The 16,722-nt window shown below is 58.2% G+C and overlaps 2 protein-coding genes across 2 annotated transcripts; one reads left to right on the plus strand and one right to left on the minus strand.

Annotated features, from left to right (window-relative positions):
* Positions 1-2,526: 2,526 nt before the first annotated feature.
* FEV (FEV transcription factor, ETS family member) lies at positions 2,527-7,683 on the plus strand. Its single transcript, XM_014888094.2, has 3 exons — positions 2,527-2,578; positions 3,551-3,625; positions 6,050-7,683. Exons 1-3 carry the CDS (start codon positions 2,527-2,529, stop codon positions 6,559-6,561), a joined length of 639 nt encoding a protein of 212 aa, XP_014743580.1. The 3' UTR covers positions 6,562-7,683.
* A 6,185-nt stretch (positions 7,684-13,868) lies between these two features.
* Positions 13,869-15,747, minus strand: CDK5R2 (cyclin dependent kinase 5 regulatory subunit 2). Its single transcript, XM_088168190.1, has one exon. The coding sequence runs from the start codon at positions 15,730-15,732 to the stop codon at positions 14,776-14,778; it is 957 nt and encodes a 318-aa protein (XP_088024316.1). The 5' UTR covers positions 15,733-15,747; the 3' UTR covers positions 13,869-14,775.
* Between the last annotated feature and the right edge of the window lie 975 nt (positions 15,748-16,722).

Consider the following 16,722-nt stretch of genomic DNA (forward strand, 5'->3'; position numbering starts at 1 on the left):
CGGAGGGACCTGCAGCTGCTTCCAGCTGGGTATTCCACACGTCCGAGCTCTGTCCCCAGTAGCCCTACAGACCTGAAACCTCATCTTCTAGATCCCCCTCAGACCCACACCCCAGTCCCTTGTTCCCCCATGAGCATGAGTCCCTGTTTCCTGGATTTCTCATATACCCTGCCTTCCCCCATCCTCTGGGTCTGCCCCAGCTCCCCCATGTCCCAGCTCCTCCGTGAACCTGGGGTCACATCACTCAGGTCCCCAAAGCTCCACGTGGACACAGGGCTTGCCAGCTCTTAGGATCTGACACTCCCTCCCCTTCTGCACACCTCTGACCCCAGATCACTCAAAGACCCCAGTCCCCTCACATCCCACTTTAAGCCCCCCACCCACCGGCTTTCCCAGGGACTCGGGTGTCTCCATCCCCAGTGCCTTCCAAAACACCCCCTTCTCCAGCTCCTGCAGCCCTAAACCTGTTTCTCAGCCTGATCTCTACTGCACCCCCGCCCCGTCCCGCTCCAGGCTGATGCAATGTCCCTCAGCCCAGATACCCCCTCCATGCCGTCCACCCTGCAGGTTTGCTGGACGAGTATCATGGTCACCCAGGCTGCCAGAAGAGGACGGGTTGGTGGGTCTGTCACTCTCCCCACCTCACCCTGCTGTCTCCGGGGCTTGTTTTCCGTTGCCTGCGGTTTATTTCAGTGACTCAGGCAGCGAAAGCAAGTCTGGGAGGCTGTGGAGCCACTGCTGGGAGAGCTGCACTTTGAGGGGCTGGGGAGGAGAGGGATGCATGGAGCAGACAGGATTGCTATGCTGTACAGAGCTGGACACTCCACTGAGAGGTTCAGGGGAGCTCAGGGAACAAGTTAGGATAAGAGAAACTTTTTAAAGACTGTTACATCCAAGCAGGATTGGTGGTGAATTGCTGGGGGAATTCCATGGTCTCATGTCTCACCTTGCCAGCATCTGGTCTTTTTCCGTGATGGAGATGGGCAGCAGAGGTGGAGCACCTGGAGCAGAGGTGGAGCTCAGTAACCAAGGGACTCCCTGTTCCCTAAACATTTTGGACATCCCCTGCCAAGAGGAGACACCAGCTCTGTTGGGCTGTGTCACTGCAACTGAGCATTGCTCCCCTTGGGCTGCAGCTTCTTATGAAGAGCAGGCACATTTTGGCTGCAGTATAAATAATAACAGTGAGTCTGGCATGGCTGTATCCTTATTTCCATTAGGTTCATACCTTGCAATGATCACTTTTCAGAAAGGCAGCTAAATCCAGCATAAGAGCTCCTTTTGCCAGACATCAATGAAACACTACAGGAGAAGTTGTGAGCTTGGCTGTACAGTATTGGATTCATGGAATAGAACTGGTGACAGCTCCTGGCACATTGCCTGGCTGCCTCAATCTGTGGGACCCAAGTGGAGGGTCCACTCATGACCTGGGGGACAGAGACTCTGACAGCACCCCACAAGTGCATATAGCAGCTGGAGCCACGGGTGACTGCGAAAAAACCTGGCCAGATGTGTCTTTTTTGGAGCTGGTATCACCTTTCTCCATTATAAGTTTCTCAACTAAATGTCCTCCTGTCTTCAGAACGTACCCTGTGCTGCCCAGGTCAAGCAGATGAAGACATCTCTGTGGGTGCTGGGGGTTATCCTGCTTCTACGGATCCTAATAAAGATGTGCAACAGGTTGGGACAAGGCTGGGTGCTGTGGGATGGTCACAGGCTTAACTTTCCCTGAGGCACGGACTATTCAGAAGGGCACAGAGGAGCCATGGAGGTGGCAGAGCTGTTATATGACCTGGTGTCACCAACTGCTGGAAATGCACTTACCCTGCCCAAAACTCTGAGTTCTGCAAAGGAATCCCATGACCATTGTCCTGGAGGTGGAGGGACCTGGTGGGGACTCACCAGGTCTCTGTGAACTCCAAGGCGACCCAGGACTGTGCTGGTGATGCTGGAGCTGGGCAAGGGGCAGGCACGGACCCCCATGTCCAGCAGCACTGTGGCTGGACGCCAGGGGACAGTGCCGGTGCTGATGCCGATGCTGTGCAGAGAGATGCGGGGTCCGAGGCGATGCTGGCCCATCGGAGGGTCAGCAAGCGACACGCTGGCTGGCGGCCGGGCCCGGGCAGTCTCCAGGCAGTGTCCGAGCCCGCTCCCAGCTGGGATGTCAGCTCCGTGTTTGCGAAGAGTTAAGGAGGCGGAAGAGGCAGGAAGCGGCCCGAACCGCTCTCCATAGAAACCCGCGGCCGTGATTAAAGTCTGATGCGGGCCCGATAGCGGGGGGAGGGAGGGGGGGGCAGCGCCCGCTTTAATTACAGCGGAGGAAATTGCTGGAGCCGGGGCCCCAGCCCCTGCGAGTTGCCTGGAAACTCCCCCCTCCCCCGCCTCCCCCGGCCCCTGCCCGTCCCCTGCCCGTCCCGCTGCCATTTATTCGCCATCAGCTGCTCCCTGATAAAGTGGAATAATAATAATAATAATAGGGGCAGGAATATTAAAACATGCAGCCCGCGGGCCGCCCCCACAGCTGCCATGAGACACGGCACCGGAGCGGTGCCACTGCTGCTCAACATGTACCTGCCAGGTACGGGCGGATCCCTCGGCCGCTGCCCCACCGCAGCGCCTTGCACCGCACAGCACCCAGCCCCTGCCCGCCCTGTCCCGCTGAGGCCCTGGGGCTCTCCTCTGCCCCCTCTCCTTCCAGCGCCCACCCTGTTATCCCCTCTCTCTCTCTGTCCATTCTCTTTTCCTGCCTTCCAGCACCACAACCATCCCTTCCTTCTTCCTTTCAGCTGCCCTCACAGCTTTCCACACCCGCACACTCATCTTCCCATCCTTCATCCACCCACCGTCACCCTGTCCTTCCATCTCTTCATCCACCCTTCTTTTCTTCCAACCCATCTTTCCACCCACCTGCCCACCCACCCTTCCTCTGTTCTTCCATCCATTCTTCCACCCCACCCACTTGTCCCTGCATCCCCCTTTCCATCCCTGCTACCAACCAACCCCTCCATCTACCCAATGTCCCTTCCATCAGCCTGTTTTCCCATCATCTTATCCATTACCTGCCCTTCCATCCATCCATCTCTCGCACTTTCTTTCCTCCATCTACCCAATCACCATCGTTTCTTCTGTCCTTCCATCCATTCATCCATCTCCTTCCTTCCTTCCTTCTATCCATCTATCCATTTATCTCTCCTTTCCACAGCAGTCCACTCCCCAAATACCGACAGACATTCTTGCTTCCACCCACCGCTCCTGTCACCCATTCTGCCACCCACCTACCCTCTCTCCCTCTCCTCCGACCCACAGCTCTCTCCCTCACTCCCTCTCTCTTCCCTACCCCAGCCCACGGGATCTTCTATTCCTATTTAAAAGCTTCCACGGCTGTGTCGGAAATCGGATTTCCTTTTTCCTGGACGCGTTTCCTGGCTTCGCCGCAGCGGCGGGGCAGGCAAGGGGGAGCGGCCGGGGGCTGCGGGGACGCTGCCCGCGGGTGGGCGCTGGGGTGGTCCAGCCCTCCCTCCACCCCATCCGGGCCCTCTTTTTCCCCCAGATCCAGTCGGGGAAACTTTGTTCAAAGACGGGAAGAGCCAGGCGTGGGGGTCCCTCAGCCCCGGCGTGCAGAAAGGTAAGAGCACCGCTGCCCCTTCCCCTGGACAGGCCCTGCTCCCTTCGGCCGGCACGGAGCGGGGACCCCCGGGGCACTCGTATTCTCTCCTGCCCAGCAGCCACCGGAGACCCTTTCCCGTCCTTTGCGGGGCACTGCCCATGCAAAACACGGCCACCGCGGAGCCCCCGTTCCCTGCTGCTGCGAGTGCCTCGGGCTGGGAGCATCCTGCCGTCAATTCCCACGGGGACAGCGGCGAACCCCGACGGTCGGAAGCTCCCGTCCCGTAGCATCAGTGGGATTACTCATCCCCCCGAGCCCCGCAGCGGGGAGAGTGCAGGGTCATAACTTCGGTCTCTCAGGAGCTCCGGGGCATCCGACGAGGAGGGAGCTGCCAGCCATCCCGGGAGTGGGGCGGGCTAATCCGGGATCGGGAGATCCATTCCTGCGAGTGGAGAGGAAAGCTGAGACATCATTCGTGAAGTGCTGGGGCTCGGACAGGGCTAGGAAGTGATGGGTCCCGGGGAACCGGAGCCATCCATCTGGAAAAACCCACACACGGCTCACGGGCGTGAGCCAGTGCTGGCCAGGGAGCAGCCTGGAGTCTATTTGGGAGTACAGCAGCACTGTAGTGTTTAGACCGTGTAGCTTTGCCTGTTTGCTAGGAGGCAGGGACCAGGGGGGCTCTGAGCAGGAAAAAATGGAGCTCTGGTTTAGTGGCGGGAGAGGGAGAAAATATGGAACTGGGGGAACCCTTTTGCCTCTGCACTGCAGACTGCCCAGACATACTCTAAACATCGTGCTGCAGTGAGAAGGATCTTTTTGGATGCCTGGATATTTCCTTAGGGAGCTCTCAGGTGCATTATCATGGAACCCTGTGGCAGGCAGGATTGAGGTTCACCACCACACCCAGATGCACCCCCCAACACCTCCCGGACATCTTTGCATGGAGCAGAACACCCACGGGTGGGAGCTAGCTGGAGGCCAGGGTGGGGGCTGTGGTGATGGAGAAGAGGCAAGGGCTGCAGATGCACCCTAGGGAGGAGAGATCCCTCACCTTGGTGCTAGGATGGGAAATTAGGAAATACAACACCTTGGGAAGACCCGGACTCAACTGCCTGGCTTGGGATGTCTGAATAGGTTTTAGTGGAATAGGAATGGATGGAGAATAGCTGTTCCCTGCTCCTTCTAGAGCAAGATACAGGGAGCATCAGATAATATAAGTGAGTTTAAACCAAGCAGAACAAGGTGAGCTTTTTGTGGGAAATATAGCAGAGCTATAGGACTTCTTGCTGCTGAGGTCATGGGTGCTAAACCTCTGTACAGGGTCCAAGCACCTTTAGACAAAATAATGGTAGAAGAGCACAGGGATAACTGCAAAGGCACATCCTCTGCTCTGGAAAGAGACTGTGCTGCAAGGACTGGCAGCAGGAACACGGATGTGGAGGGAATGCTGCTCAGAGGAGGCAAAGTGGGGTGTCTAGGTAAGTGCAGGGCTGCTCAGCAGGGTGGCCGGGTCCCAGCAGTAGGACTCCTCCTTGCCCAAAGGTCCAGATTCCCTCTCCTCTCCTGACCGCTGGCCAGAGTCGATGGAGCATGTCCTTGTACCTCACCATGGGCATGTTGAGGTGTGCCAGGCACCAGTGTGTGCACAGCCTGGCACAGGGGCACCACAGGTACCCACCGAGGATACTCCTCAGTGCAAGCTGCAGATGCAATGCCGTGGCTCAGGGAGGACATTTTTCCTCTGGAAATAAGGATCACTGATGCCTGATTCAAAGCCACAGTAGGTCATGATGTGTCCTAGTCTCTCCCTCCCCTACACCTATCTGTAGTGTAGTTCAGATCAGTGTTGCACCCTGATCTGGTTGAGCTGATCACTGTGCAGGGCACAATGTCCCTAGAGCAGGGGCTGTGTTGCAAGACCAGCCCGGTTTCAAGCAGACATGGCAGCAGGGAATATTTGTGTTGGGATAGATCTGGGATTTGCCAAGATGTCCTTCTTGGGGCTGCTGATTAAAGAGCAAGGCCATGTTCTCCCACGAAAACAAACAAGCAGGTATTCATTTTAAGTGGCATGTGAATGTGGGTGGGAGGGATGGAGAGACTCTGGATCCAGATCCTGCAGATCCTTGGGATGGAGTAGGAGCATGCAGAGGTCAATACTGCAATCTGTGTTGGCCTCTGAGCACTCCTATTCCATCCCAAGGTGCAGGGGCATCTTCTCATATGTGGTGTGTAGGATGGGGCTGGGATGCTGCAAAGGAGACATAGCCTTGTTACCATCTTATGTGTCTAAAGCAGGGAAGATGCTATGATGTGCAGCCAAAACCTGAGTGCGGGAGAGGGCAACATAGCAGTGGGTAAAAGGGATTGGGGCACATCCTGTCCCTCACTTTGTGCCCTGGAAGGGAGCTTTAACCTCTCTGGGGCCCGGCCTTGCAGGCAGCGGGCAGATCCAGCTGTGGCAGTTCTTGCTGGAGCTGCTTTCGGACCGGGCCAACCTGAACTGCATCGCCTGGGAAGGCACAAACGGGGAGTTCAAGCTGATCGACCCTGACGAGGTGGCGCGGCGCTGGGGTGAGCGGAAGAGCAAGCCCAACATGAATTACGACAAGCTGAGCCGGGCACTGCGCTACTACTACGACAAGAACATCATGACCAAGGTCCATGGCAAGCGCTACGCCTACAAATTCGACTTCCACGGGCTGGCACAGGTGTGCCAGCCAACCACCCCCGATCACACTCTCTACAAATTTCAGGGCAACCTGGCACCACTGCCCTTCTCAGGCATCTCCAAACTCAACCTCATGACCTCGGGAGTGACACCGGCTGGCTTCTCCTACTGGCCTGGCTCCAGCCCATCCCTCTACCCTGGGCATGGGCTTCAGCCCTCAGCTTCGTTCAGTGCCATGGCAGCCTCCCACCTCAACAACATGAACAACCATTACCATTAGACGTTCAGCGGTGCCAAGTGGATGCTTCATGCCCCTGGCAGCATGGGGTTGTGGATTTGGGAAGCTCAGTGGGGAGGGATGGGGGATGGGATTGTGCCCTGCTCTCACTTGCCCCCTTTTAGGTTTGGCGTGGTGTGGGGGATGGGGGGTGCTTGCAGGATAGCTGGGTTAGTTCTCTGATGTGGGTAGCTGGAGGAGGGAAGCCACCTGAATTTCAGATGAGGAAGTATCCTGGGAACAGATGTGGATACCTAAAGCAGGGTGTGAATGGATGGAAAAAGCATGGGCTCCTCTCTTGGCAGGGACACTGACCCACTTTTCCTTTGCAACATGCTACTCACCCCGTGAATGTCCTTAGCTCTGCCCCCAGCCTGTGCCTGCCCTCCCCATTCCCTGCAGAGAGGAGCCAGGAACTGGGGCCCCAGGGCAGCTGTGTCCATGAATGAGGGTCCCACTGAGCAGGGACAAGGAAAGGGAACCTTTCTGGGCCACTTGGTCCCCTCACCTTTGTCTCCAAAGACTTCCTTTCCTCCATCCCTCCTATATCTGTTGCCTGAAGGCAGCTTCCTTCAGACCTCAGGAGAAGCCTTGGTCTGGAGAGCAGATGCTTTCTACGGGTTCACTCAAACCCAGGGCAGGGCTCTGGGGTTGGAGGTGCCAGGGACAAGTGTGGGGCTCTCTGCCAGTCCTCAGGGCAAGACCAGAGCCTGAAGGCAGCACAGCCTGGTCTCTGCAACTCTGCCCTCTCCCCAGTGCTCGAGGATCACACCACAGACCTCCCTTACACTCCGCGCACAAGCTCATCTTTTCCAAGATTAATGTTTCTGTTTTACTCCAATTTTAGCCCATCATGTGCAGGGCTTGGTGGGACACCCTCCATAAGCGGGAATATCCCCAGGGACAAGGCAGTGTGGGTGGTGGAGCAGAAGAAGGGATGACAGCAGGACTGGGAGCCCCAGGCACTAAGGGGCAGCCCTGGGTCTCTCCCCCTGGGTTCAAGAAGCTGCCCCCATCCTCTGGAGCAGGACTTTGGCCCAGTGGATGCAGAAGAGCTGGGCACGCTGAGCTCCGCACTGGCTGGGGGGTGGGATTGGTCTTCAATAAAACAGAGAGGTGCTGTGACCTGTGTCCTCTCCTGTCTGAAGGGAGCTGGTGAGAGCGGGAGCCACTCGGCAAATCCTCTCCCATCAGAGCCAGAACAACTTCAGGGCTGGGGTGGGAAGGTGCCACTGTCTGCATCATCTTTCCTTCACGCATCACCGCTGGTTCTTACAATCCTTACAAAGAGATAGGACAGAGCTGGAAACCTCTGGACTACTTGAGACATCCTTTCAGGGAACACACATATGCTGTTCTCAAGCCTCAGGCTTGCAACAGGGATAAAACTGGCTGTGTAGGGGGAATCATGCAAATACCCAGCCCATGGAAGGAATGGTCAGCCCCCACCTCCTCTCCTTTCATGCCCCAGATCACAGCAGTTCCCAGATGTGGGGGCTCCATGCTGCCCCTTCTGCATCCCTCCAGGATCTGGTCACTCTCATAGCCTTGGTGGCATCTGCTCCAATGCATCCTTACTGCCCTAATCAGCTTAAGGGAGTGGGATCTGATGTCAGTGTGTCCTCTGGGGAGGGCTCAGGCTGTGAAGTGGGGGGTCTGATGCTGCTAGCAGAGAGCACATGAGAGCAAAAGGAGTTGCAGGGACTGGGTGGGGGGGCTATCCCTACCTCCAGGGTTTCTGAGTGTTGCACAGACAGGTTGCCAGGGACGGCAGAAGGTGAAGTGAGGAGGAAAAGGAGTAGTTACCCCCAAGCAACCAGTGCCAAGATAGGCTGGAGACATCCCCTGCCCCAAAGTTTCACTTTACAAGGAGAAAATGGGGGAAATGGCCACAACTGGTTCCCTCAGAGATGGGGCAGAGAGCTGTGCCCTCGCCGGGGGAGCCTGCTTCAGGGCTTAGGTAACTGCGTGACGCAGGGTAGGACAAGGATTAAGGGATGTGGGTCACTAGTAGCTCCTCCCTCCCCCCCCCCCCCCCCCTTTCCCATCCCTCTGCCAGCGTCTGCACCAGAGAAGCCCAGGTGAGTCCAGCCCCCGCCTCACTCCAGACCTTGCAGCCCGGATCCCTGATGGATTGGAGGCGGGACGTGCTAGGGAAAAGGGGACTTACCTTTTGGGGGGAGGGAGGAGCGCCGCACATACCCAGTGCAACAGGCTGCAGCTGGCGGCTTGTTCGCTCTGCTCTGAGCTCACCTGGCACAGTCCCACCTCTCTGTCCCCAGGGTGCAACGCCAAAAGCCAAGCACCAGCCCTGCACTCCCCGGGGACGGCAGCCAGGAAGGAAGCGGGAGGGTGGAGGGGAACACCCATGCGGGACTGCATCAGCGATGTTCTTGCCTGCCTGAGGATGCAGCCGATGTCACCATGGCAACTCGGGATGCTCCCATCCCCAGGCACCACTGGGAGCCACCTCCCCTCATGACATGTTGAGCTTATCGGAGGGCTGAACAGAGCACCACCTACACCCAACCCAGCCTCCTCCCTCCCCAGAGCCCTATCTGACCCAGTCCACCAGCAGTGCCGCTTTCTGCAGGTTTCTTCTGTCACCCAAACCACCGGCTCGGAGCAGACTGCAGCAAAATCCTGCCAATGGGCAAGCAGGGCCGAGCCCGGCAGAGCTCCCCGTGGAACATCATCCCTGGCCTTAAGCAGGGGTGCCCAGCCCGGGGGGTAGGTGGGGGAAGCACCGTCTCTGGCAGTGGGGTGCACCAGCTGGCAGGGAGCCTATTTTATGTGGCTGACAGCTGCACTCAGTGCACCCCTGCAGGGAGTGCTTGGGTCCCCTGTGTAGGTGAGATGGGGAACACAGTCCCAAAGGGCTTCAGCCTATTCCGGGAAGACTGAGGGAGCAGAGCACATGGCCTGGCAGCTTCCTCTGCTGCCCTGCGATTAAAGGAAGAAGGACGTTTTTTCCTACTAAAAAAAAATAAAATCAAATGTATCTTGGTATCTGGCTTTGCTCAGCTAGCAATAGGGCTGCCCTGATCTCAGCCTCTTGCCATCATGACAGGGGAACCTTCCAATTCCTCCAAAATCTTCCAGCTCCCCTGTAATGGATTAGTCCCTCTCCTATTTTAGTGGAGTCATGTTGCCGCTTTCTTCATTTCTCATGCTGGGAAGAGCCTTTTCAGTACAGCCAGGCCATGTCTGCCCTGGGGAACACAGTCTGCCTCCCTGCCCACTCTCTAGCTCTTCCAGTTCCTACCTATTTCATTCTCTCCTCATGCCAGCTGCACTGGCTCCCCAGCCCCCTACCCAGAAGCTGCTGACTCACATCCTCTCTCCAGACACCACCTTCTTTTGGCCTGGCTCCCTGCAAAGTGCTTCATGACTTAGTGTGTCTCAGCCAGAGCCTGCAGGTGCAGGCAGTCAGGCTCCAAAATCCCATGTGAAGTCCCTCCAAGGAAGCAACAGTGATTCTTCCAAAAGATACTTTCTCCCTTGGCAACGTGCTGAGGGCTGGAGCTGTATTGCCACCATAAACCCAAACCTTGTCCTTGCTGCCACCAGCTCTCTGGTGCCCATCAGGGACGGCCAGGGAGAGTGTTCTGATGCCACTGCTGCCCAGATGTACATTGAGACCTTGGTGTGGACTTTGCTGAGGGCAGGAGCTGAGTAGCAGGAAGAATGGATTAATGCACTAATTCCAGATTATGCTCTAATGCAGGACTTCTGGTGAGAGAGCAGGCCCTGTTCCCAGGGGACACTCACTCCCTGGGGCAGACTCCCCATATCTGCCCTGGGTCACAGCTTGGTTCTGCCTGGCTGTCCCCTAAGGAGCTAAGTCCTCAGAAGTGAGGAAGGACTGTGAGAGAGACAGGGGACACAGCACAGGGAAACCTCCATGCTCAGCTCTCAGTGAGCTGGAGGTAATGACCCAGACTATGCAGCCCTGGACTTCTGCTTTTCCAGGCTCTGTGGCAGAAGGATAAACCATCACAGCAGGGCTCCAAGGCAGCCAGTTCCCTTTCCTCACCTGCCCCAGCTTCCTGGCACAGAGCTGTCCCCAGTCTGTGCTCCTCCTTCCCAAATACATCACCCAGGCAAGACCACAAGCCATGCTTTGGCTACAATGGAGCCAAACTGTTTGTCATCCCACCTCACTCAGTCTCATGCCTGCCCCTGGGCCACCCTAGGCACAGGCAGAGCTCTTGCAGGTTTCCATCCAACCTGGATGTGTCTTCCATCAGATGAGACCCTGTGGCAGCATCCTGCCCCTCCCTGAGTACAAAAAAATATCTCATCAGCCAGTTTAGTCTGGGACCCGTCATACTCTCTCTGCCAATTGTTACCACCTCCCCAGGTCATTTTGCCCATGTGCTCCCCCACAGGCACCCCATTAGCAGCTGTGATTGAAGCCCCATGGAGCAGGGAGGCGACCAGAGACCTGCACCCACAAGCCATCCCCTTTGCAGCAGAGTAGCAACAGCCCAAAGCTGCAATGGAGCCAGTGTTTGAGGAGCTCCCACAGAGGCAGAAGAGACACCTCCCACGTCCATCTGCCTCGAGGAACATGTTATTCATCATCCTTGCAGGCAAATGGGGAAAGGCTTGTGCAGAAAGCTGGGCCAAGGCAGGTCCTTCACCAGCCATGCAGGTGCTAGGTCTGCATCATCCAGAACATTTTCCTCCCATGGAACATCTCCAAGTCATTCTGAGGGATGATGACAACTCTTAATAGCAAAAAACCAACTTGCCTGCTGTTTGTCTGGCAGGAAGAGGCATGGCTTGCCAAGCTGGCTGCTCCAGCTGCCTGTCACCTCTCCATGCTCCCCTGCCATAGCCAGCTCATCTAGCCCATGGAGTTTGCTCCACAGACAGAGCAGTCAGGCAAGGAAAGTCCCATAGAGCTTTTCCCATTATTCTAGGTAGAAACTCCCTTTTTCACCTGTGACTATGCATCCTTGGGATCCACTGCCACCCAGCGTGCATCTAAGAGCCCCGTGCACCTTTGGGAAGGAAGATAAGGGGTGCTTTGGCCTGAGAAGAGACCTCCTTGGGGCAGGAGGGGCTGAACCCACTGCAGGCTGCAGTGCCCACCTCTGCTGCTGCAATATGGAGCCAATGGGGCACCCACTGTGAGGCACGGAAAGGAGACGTGTTGCTGCCGGAGCAATTTAAAACTAGGAAAGTACTGAGATCCCTCACGTGGATCCCTGCAGTGACTGATCACTGATTTGGCCCTGTTGCTCTACCTCTGAGTCCCAAACCCAATGTGAATCCTCCCATCCCTGCAAATCCAGACACTGCTGGGCCCTGTGGCTGGCAGCAGAGGGGCTGCCCAGCCCCCCCTGAGAGGGTCTCAGTCCCTCACTGCTCCTCAGAGAGCACTGGCAGCTGCAGGGATCACAAGTTTTGAGCTCTATCCATTCCCCTTGATGCTGTCCAATAGCTGGCTCCTGAGTCCAGACCATCAATCATGCAGGAGCACAGGAGACTGGCATGTCAAATCACTGTTTTAAAAAGGGAAAAACCAAATTCCCTAGCCTGAGATTCTCATCATCAGTACCCAGCCCTGCCTGTGTTCTCTCACATATCTCCTTTGCCTTGGGGGGAGCAGAAATCTCCCAGACATGGTAAGATTAGTGCTACCCCTGCCTCACTCCCCCCAGCAGCTCTACAAAGTCCTCTGGGGTATGGAAAAACCAGACATGTCTCCCTCCCTCCCTCCCAGCCAGTAAGGCTCTGGCTGAGCCAATGATGCATATTTAAATGCACGGGAGCATCTAAGCTCCTCTCTCATTCCTTGACATTTCCAGAGACTCCAAGCTGTCTTCAATTACCAGTCTGCAATTAGCTCTTCCTAAATCCCCCAGTGAGGTCTAGGACTCTTAATCAATGAAATACAAGGGAGGAAGGGGAGGACATGGCCTCACTGCAGCTGGGCCTTGAAGCTGGAACCCTGTGAGTGTCTCTAAGGAGATCTGTAGGGTGGGAAAATCCTCCAGTGCTGAGGGGTTGTTCAGCTCTGGAGAGGAGCTATTCCCCCTACAGCTGTGAATAGAGATCACTGGACAAACACCACAGTTCAGGATGGAAATAGCTGATACCAGTGGCTCACATGTTACCCTGTGATGGAGCAGACCACCTTGCTGTATTCATCTCACCACGCCTCAGTTTCCCTTTCTGCAAAACACTGATATGGGAGAGTCAGGGCTCTCCCAGTAGCCCCAATGGCTCTATAAGGCTCTAATTTCACCACTTTAGGCAAAAGTTACCTTTCTCATGACAAGATGTGGATATGGCCCAAGTTGGGGTGGGTCGTGAATGCCTTGTGGCACAGAGACCTCACCACAAGGTCACATGAATGTCAGTCTAAAGGCACGGACAAGAGCATCTATTAGGAGAGGGAGGACGGGAGCAGCCTTGGTCTTGTTGGGTTTACACAGCCATGGAAAAGCCTTGCACAGCACCCTGCCAGGTCAGCCCCCGTCACAGGGACATCTGTGCTGTCTTCCTGGCAGCACAGCTTTGCCTGAATGAGCCAGATTGGGCCTAATTAGCAGCTCTGCTGATGCACACAAAGGTAGAGAGAATCCAGCTTACCCTCCATGACCTGCAGAGCCAGCACAGCTCTTCCCAGTGGAGGGGAGCCAGAATGCCTGGCTCAAAGGGGCTGTGAAGCACTGGATGCAGACCCCAACCAGAGAGCATGTGTGGCAGCTTCTGCTAAAGAAGTCCTGGCAAATTCAGTGCCTTGAAGCATAGCAACCAGTTTTTAAAAGGCAAAGCTTTCCCATTCTCCACCCCTCTCCCTGGAGGTCTGCAGAAGCACAGGGCTGGTAACAGGGAGAACAGCACAGCTCCCACAGCCTGTTGTTGCCAGAAAAAAGGGAGCCCAGCCCTGCAGAGCTGAGGGACACAAAGAGATAGGGAGGGATGAGGTGAGGGAGGGCATAGCTCCAGGAAAAAAATAACACTAAATTAAAAAAATTGAAGTGACATGAACTGTGGCATCCTGTTTAAATTCAGTGTGGTAGACAGGCATCAGGAATTTCATCTGGAATGAAGGAGGTCAAGAGAGCTCACAAGGGTCCAAGAGACACTCAGGTGGACCAGAACTGGCCTTGGGCACAAAGAGGGATAAAAATTTGACCTCCAACTCACACTAGGGGGTAAAACCCCGCTTCAGAACCAGGGCCCCCCATCCCTCTTGGGGAGGAGTGGGTCGTGACCAGGAGCTTAGGGTGCTACCCCAATTGCCCTTGCACCCCAGAGCCCAGCAAGTTCAGGAGCCACCACCAGGCCCATCCAGGCCACCTCTTTATTCTCCAGTGAAGCAAAGCAAGAGGAGAGGAGACCCCTCCCCTCCCATAGCAAGCCCCCTCCGTTTGGGCACCCTAGGCCTTCTCTGGCACAGACCCCTCTTCCCGCAGCAAGCCAAGGGCGGGGGGAAGGTATCACCCCCTCTTTCGGGGGGCACACCGGGGGGGATTTACCCGCGGAGAGGGGCGTGGGCACCCCCTCCCAGCGGCTCGAACAAAGTGGTATGGGGGCGGCTCCCGCGGGGTGAGGGGCAGAGTCGCCCATGCTGGGGGGGGCCATATACCACACGTGGGAGGGGGGAGTGGGGGAAAGGCATCGCTCGCAACACAGAAACCCCCCCCAGCCTTGCCCGCAATCCCCGCCTTTGTCTGCTCAGGCGCGGCAGCTCCAGCACCACGGACAGCACCGGGAGCGTTGCGGAGGTGCGGAGCGGCCCTACCCTCGCCGGGGTACTCATTCACATGCATCCTCTACTTGGGGCACCCGCCACAACCCAAAACACCCCCCCGAGCCCTCCTGCCCCCGACCCTTACATCCATTTTTTTCACCCCCTTCTTCTAGAGAAAACGCATTCAGGAGCCTCCGCTCCTCCGCAGCCTCCCCCTCCCCCTCTTCGCGAAGGGGGGAGGGACACCACTCCCCCTCCTCGGTCTTCACCGCCGCCTCGGTGTTCCGGAGCGCAGCCCCCAGCTGGGGTCGGAGGCGGGGAAGGAGGGCAGCCGGATCCGGAGCAGGGAGGGTCCAAGCAGCGTCTCCGTGGAACTGACGGCTGGGGAAGGAGGAAGGCGAGGAGGATGCGGGGGCAGGGGGGGGAATCCGACAGTCCCTCGCCTCCCCCGCCCCTCGGTGCGTGGCCCCTTCCGCCCCTGGCGCCGGGGGCCTGGTACCTCCCTAGCGGTCCAGGCTGATCGTCCAGTGCTTGGACCCGTCTCCGCCCTCGCCCTCGCTCTTGAGGTCCTGGAAGAGTTGCGTGAAGTAGTGCGGGTCCGCGTTGATTCGCAGCATCTTGGCGCTGAGGCGCTGGATGATGCCCAGGCAGCGCTCCCAGAAGCGCCCCTTGTCTCCCTCCACCAGGAAAGGCTTGAGCGGGTAGGAGATCTCGTTGCCCATGTAGGAATAGGCGAGATAGAGGCAAGTGAGGAAGGCGGCCTGCAGCTCGGCCTGGCTCCCGATGTCTTCGCCCCGCAGCGCTTCCCGGCACAGCAGGTAGACGAACACCAGGTTGGCCGGGGTGATGAAGCCCTGGTCCTGCCAGCCCTGCAGCAGCAGCGAGCGGTCCACGCTGCGAAACCACGAGATGAGTTCGCCGGGGCTCAGCTCCTTCAGGCGGTAGCAGCGGCGGCACACGAAGTCCCCCAAGCAGCGCAGCAGCTCTCCGGTGGAAGCCTGCACCACCACGCGGCGCGGAGACCCCGCGGGGCGGCTGCCGGCCGGCGGCGGTGGCGGCTTTCCACCGCCGGAGCCCGGGTGCAGCTCCTGCGGCGCCGAGGGCACTGTGGGCACCGGCACGGCTAGCGGGCCCTGCTTAGCGCCGTCGGCCGGCCCCACCACCGACTTGCGCAAGTTCTCGCGGTTGCGCTGCACCACCAGCGGGTCGGGCTGACCCGGGGCCCCCGCCGGGGCTCCGCCACCGGGTTTCGGCGTCACCTTCTTGGTGCTCTTCTTCTTCTTAGCCGAGGCGGCCACCAGCCGCTTCCAGGTTAGCGCCGAGATGAGCACTCCGGGGCGTTTCAGCCGGCTCTCGCCCTTGCCCGGGACCCTTCCCGGCGCCTTCTCGGCCAGCAGCCCCCCGCCGCCGCCGCCCTTGCCCGAGGAGGCGGCGGGGGAGAGGGAGAGCACCGTGCCCATGCTAACGCCGAGCGGGACGGGCGTGCGGAGGCTGGGGCGCCGGCACCGCCCATATGAGGCCGGGAGCTGCGGGGGAGGCGGCCCACACCGGGGCCGCGGTGCCCGAAGATGCTCCGCCGCGCCCGCTCTGGGCTCCGCGCCCGCCGCTGCAGCCAGCCGCGGCCCCGCCGCTCTCCTCCTCCCCCCACCTCCCCGCCGACAGCCAATCGCCGCCGCACGGGTCCCCGGTGCGCCCGCCCCTCGCCGGTGGGTGGCGAGGGGGGAGAACGCGGCGCGGTTTTGCCCGGCGGCCGCCGCCCCGGCGTGACCTTCAGCGATGGGGGGCTCGTTCGATGCGCCCGCCGGGGCGGACGGGCTGGGACCTGCTGTGCCGTCACAGCCCCCCAGCCCTTTGTGTGGGAGACGTGGGGGGGAGCCCAGAGGACAAGGGATACGGGAAGGGTCTAGGGAGGGCTTCTGAATTCGGCTGTTCTTGCCAAGTCCTGCTCTGTTGTCTCACCTACAAGCGGAGGGATGAACCTTCCCAGACCAGCAGAGCCCCCTGGCCCAGTGGTGCTAGGGGTACACCGTGGGGAAGAAGAACCTTTGAAAATGCTAGAGGAAAGGCTGAGGAGGCATGATGATCAAGAAGAACGGGTGCTCAGAGGGTGGCTAGAAAAGGCTTGGGGTGGGTGCAAGGCTGGCTGTGACTCGGTCACCAACATGGAAGGTTTAGGTTTGGTGGCCGAGCCTCATGTCTCCTGAGAACCAGCCCAGCCCTGGGCATGGCTCCACAGGGAGTCAGAAGGTGCCACGGGGGAGCACTCCCATGACCTGCTGTGCAAGCGTGGGGTCCTTCACCCACCCTCCCTCTTCCCGCTCAGCTGTGTAAGGGAGATTTACCACCGGACTGACAGTCACCATTATCAGGCCGAAGTCAGGGACCTCGGAGAAACGGGATGATACCACTGCCGCGTTCCCAAGGCAAGACTTGCCAGTTCTGCCACCCAA

Source organism: Sturnus vulgaris, chromosome 7, assembly GCF_052056855.1.
Source record: "Sturnus vulgaris isolate bStuVul1 chromosome 7, bStuVul1.hap1, whole genome shotgun sequence".
In the NCBI taxonomy this organism is placed as follows: Eukaryota; Metazoa; Chordata; class Aves; order Passeriformes; family Sturnidae; genus Sturnus; species Sturnus vulgaris.